The 4129-nt window shown below is 38.8% G+C and overlaps 1 protein-coding gene across 3 annotated transcripts; it reads right to left on the bottom strand.

Moving 5' to 3' along the window:
- Window positions 1-10: 10 nt before the first annotated feature.
- On the bottom strand, window positions 11-3541 carry LOC107842373 (transcription factor GTE3, chloroplastic). 3 transcript variants are annotated; one of them, XM_016686177.2, is made up of 5 exons: window positions 3420-3541; window positions 1233-3125; window positions 1108-1150; window positions 891-971; window positions 11-764 (listed from the first exon to the last, which is right to left on the bottom strand). In XM_016686177.2, exons 2-5 carry the CDS (start codon window positions 3090-3092, stop codon window positions 715-717), a joined length of 2034 nt encoding a protein of 677 aa, XP_016541663.2. In that variant the 5' UTR covers window positions 3093-3125; window positions 3420-3541; the 3' UTR covers window positions 11-714. The 3 variants fall into 3 exon arrangements, with proteins under 3 accessions (XP_016541663.2, XP_016541661.2, XP_047253056.1); XM_016686175.2 differs by having other exon boundaries at window positions 13-764; window positions 891-1007; XM_047397100.1 differs by having other exon boundaries at window positions 13-764; window positions 891-1007; window positions 1233-3509.
- Between the last annotated feature and the right edge of the window lie 588 nt (window positions 3542-4129).

Raw genomic sequence — 4129 nt, 5'->3', positions numbered from 1 at the left:
TTGTATTTAACCGCTAAGTGTCATTTTCCATGGGCTCTGCACTGATGCAAATCCATAAACAGAGGGAGGGGTATATTTGTTTGTATTTGCACTGATACACTTTTCATGAGCTATGTACTGATATATCCAGTGGCCTAATCTCGTCGGGAAAATTTGACCAACAAAACTGAAGGAAGGTATATTTGTTTGTCCTTTTGTGGGTCGAATTAAAGTAGGGTGTGTTTTATTTTTAAAAAACGGAGCATTTAACGTTGATTTGGCATTTTTGTTAAAGGAAGGGTAAAGATGAGAAAGTTCTTAACAAAGAGGGTAAATTTGGCTGAAAAATATGACAAAGAGTACATTAGCCAATTTTTTCTAAAGTTGAATGGTAATTTTGGCCCTTTTCCCCATTATTTATTCCATAAGTCATCTTTTTAATTAAAAATATAACTAGTAATAAGATATGTTAAATAGGGTAGCTTTACAACTATTTAGTCCTCAACAATCTTATCTGAAAATATTTAAGGACTAGTGTCGCATACACCATCAAATCAAGTCCCTCCCCCACCCAAACCACCATATGCCAACCTTCAATAATTTAATCAACAACATCAGCGAAAGAATTTGCAAGAGCCAAACCAACCACAAAAAAGGTGCAAGTCTGCAAGAAATAACAAAAAAGTTGAGGCACTAGCTAACCGACTCATCACCTGCGCTACATGGCATTTCCCATCAATGGCCCGCTTCTGATTCGGATCCAGAGGAACTATCAGTATCGGAATCTGAAAAGATAGCCCAAAAGATATCAGACACATGCTGTGAACAACTGGCTGCATAATCAATAAAATTAAACTGCAATAATAATGGTACATTTAAAAATGAAACATGCAAAAGATAATTAGTATTACCACTTGAGGATGACCCCGAATCACTGCTAGAACTGCCTGAACTACTAGACCCACTTGCATTATCCGCCTGTCTTCCAGCTTCTGCATTTGTAGCAGGAGCACTAGTGTTATTTTCACCTAGTTATGTTTAAAAAAAAACATGAGCAATGAGTATATTCACCAAAAGCATGAACTTGATATCAATCTAGGGAAATAGTAATATGTATAACAGGCTTACGGATATTACTGATCATTGCACCAGCAACCATAGGAGCAAAATTCTGCACAGAAATGCCACAAATTAAGAAACCCCTAACAGACAATAATTTTAAAAGAGAGGGGGATATCTAGATCAACGCTCACCATAACTGGGGCAGTCTGTACACTTCCTCTGGCTCTCAAAGCAAGTTCGGCCTTTCTTCTCTGCTTGCTTAAGTTTTTTTTGTAATTGGTCACAAACCTATCAAGGTCCCAGAGGGTTTCCACATCAACACTGTCAATGTCTATTTCAATCTCATCATCTTGTTGACTAAATGTTGCATTCCTCTTCTTAATAATCTGAACAATAGCATCAAGCTTATCTGAAGGTAACTCCTGAAGATGTGTGCTGAGCCTCTGTTTTTCTTCATAGGTCATATCCCTTTTATTGGGATCATTTGCTTTAGGTTTCTTCGGAACAGGTCTCCTACCAACATGAGCAACACGTGACGGCTTGGACCGGAAATCAGCTGGTCCAGTCATTGACTCAGACCTTTCCAAAGTCCTTACTTGGGAAGCATATGGAGCGACATGAGAAGTTACAGAAGCACGGGCAAAGAGAGAAGGGTGATGGACCTTTCTTGCAGGGGGGGTAGGCAAACATGCATCGTAATACATTTGATACCTCCAATCGGGATTAAACTCGACCTCTATAACTGCCCACTTATCTTCAAAAATCTTTAACAACTCTTCCGACATAACATGAACTTCATGTCCTTTAGGATTATATGTCATGGCATTACGAAAGACAAGTCTTACATCCTCAGCAAAGTCCCTGGGAGACTTGTACCAATTTTGAGATAGCCTAGTTTTAATAGTGCCCAAATCCATAGGATGCTTGATAATATCATGATAATCATGCAGCCTAAGAGCCTCCACATTCACTGGCGCATTAAACACCCAAGCATGCTTGTGTTTCAATAACCTCTGAAGTAGGTTGCCGCATCTCTTAAACACCTGATTTCTATGTTTATCAAAGCCAAAGCCAAAGCCAAATGGATACCCCTGCTCTGACTGACCATTGTGCTTCCTCCCAGCACCATTTGGCTTCAATTTTTTATTGCTTTCCATAGGCAGTCTATCCTTCCCAAGTAGAAACTCCGAATTAGCATAATACTGATTAGCTTTCGGGGTCCTCTTCTCCTTCTCCACAAATTCAGCAACCCCGTTATTGCTTTCCGCAACTACACCCCCTGGTGGCTGGAATGGTGCTGATTCAGGAAGCCCCACCAAATCCACCTCCGAATTCACTGGCACTAAAGACCTACCATTCATCACACCATTATCAATATATTCTGGTCGACTATATGAATTAACAGCACAACTACGAAAACCGCTAATCCTACCAACATTAGTACTAGTGTTATGCATAGTCAGCTGAAGCTCCTTAGCTTCAACCTTCGCAACTAAACTCCTAATCTGATCAAGCTCACCCTCTAACACGCTCCTAAGATCTATAATCTCATCTCTTGATCTCGCCCCCGTTAAATTAATCCTAATTCTATCTTCAACCCTAGAAATTAAAGGCTCAACTATCGCCTCCGGGTCAACACGCCTTCTAGCTGATCCATCCCTATATCTCTGCATTGCAGCCTCTTCGCCACCCGCCTCTTCATCCCGGATTTCCCCACCATTATTAGGATCCACAATTGGGAGACAACTATCCTCAGCCACATCTCTACCATCTAAATCTACCGGTGATCCAATTCTATCCCTGCCACTTTCAAAATAAATAGGCGAAGAATCTCTCAACTGAGTTTCTCCCTCCTCCTCCTGACGGTGCTGCAACCGCTCCTCCGACGATTTTGAGTATTTCGGGGGTGCGGCAGCGATGGCTGTAGAAACGGGGACAATATCATCATTATTAATTTGAATCTTTCGACGTTTCCGGGTATAAACTTTAATAGGGCTTCCCCAACGTAACCTTTTCCTCAAATTCAATTCTTCATCGGCATGTGAAGCCATACATAAAATCAAACCAAATCGTATCAAAAAAACCTGAAAATATCCAGCAAAATCACCGAAACATCTTCAACAAAAACATCAAAAAAGGAAAAAAAACTAGGGTTCCCAACAATCTTGAAACCCTAGCTTCAACAAATCGAAAAAAATAAATTCAACTCAATTCATTTTGCATGGAAATCGAAGACAGTACGGAACTAGGGTTTTGCCAAAATAATAATAAAAAAATAATTTTAAAAATTACAAAAAGAAAGTAAAAAATATTTAATTTTATAAAATTAGGGTTAATAGAATTGGGGGCGTTGAGGGGAAGAGAGGAGAGATGATTACTTGTTGAGAGCAGAGTGAATTCGGGTTTACGGGTCGGGATCCGATGTGTACTCGATTCTCGAATTTTTTGTTTCGTTGCTACGTAGGTTATTGTTGCGTTATTTTGTGGTTGTGTCTTGTTTTTATAATGTTTTGTGACACGCGGTTGTCGTGTCGAGGGCAATGTTTGATGTAAATTCCTAAGGCGGTAGATGTCGTTTGCCACGTGAGATAGTGGAAAACGTCAGATGATAAATTACTAGCCGCTTTTTAAAATTGTTGAGATTTATTAACTTGTCAATTTCTTTAATAAAATATTTATTAGAAATTTATATTGTTAAATCAATTTTATTAATATGTTTTGCATAGTTATTTAATAATAAGAATACAATAATTTTTTTTAATTTTATAAATAAGACAATTAAATTTAAAGAAATATTTTTTTAAAAAAAATCTACTACTTGAAAAAGGAGGGAGTAATATTTTTGTTTTATTTTGTTGCTCCAGCTAAGGTTGTTAAGTGGGTCGGATCGGGTCAATTCGGAATCGGTCCTTTAAATTCATTCGGGTTGTGGGCCGGGCTGATCTGGGTTGTGGTTAAGTGGGTCGGATCGGACTGGGCTCAACAGTAAATTTTTAAAAATAGGCCTAACCCGGCCTACTTAACCCAACCCGATCAAACCCACCTAAACCCGATTAAAAATTCGGTCAAACCAGGTTAAAAAAAAAAA

The sequence above is a fragment of the Capsicum annuum genome, chromosome 9 (genome assembly GCF_002878395.1).
Source record: "Capsicum annuum cultivar UCD-10X-F1 chromosome 9, UCD10Xv1.1, whole genome shotgun sequence".
Taxonomy (NCBI): Eukaryota; Viridiplantae; Streptophyta; class Magnoliopsida; order Solanales; family Solanaceae; genus Capsicum; species Capsicum annuum.
This window is presented reverse-complemented; position numbering and strand designations above follow the sequence as displayed.

What these genes read in the sequence shown, in the direction of transcription:
- LOC107842373 (XM_016686175.2), bottom strand. Translation starts at nt 3,092, where the DNA reads ATGGCTTCACATGCCGATGAAGAATTGAATTTGAGGAAAAGGTTACGT. An exon ending in TGCAATGATCAGTAATATCC is followed by an intron (nt 1,008 to 1,107) that starts GTAAGCCTGTTA and finishes AAACATAACTAG; the next exon opens with GTGAAAATAACACTAGTGCT. An exon ending in TTCGGGGTCATCCTCAAGTG is followed by an intron (nt 765 to 890) that starts GTAATACTAATT and finishes CTATCTTTTCAG; the next exon opens with ATTCCGATACTGATAGTTCC.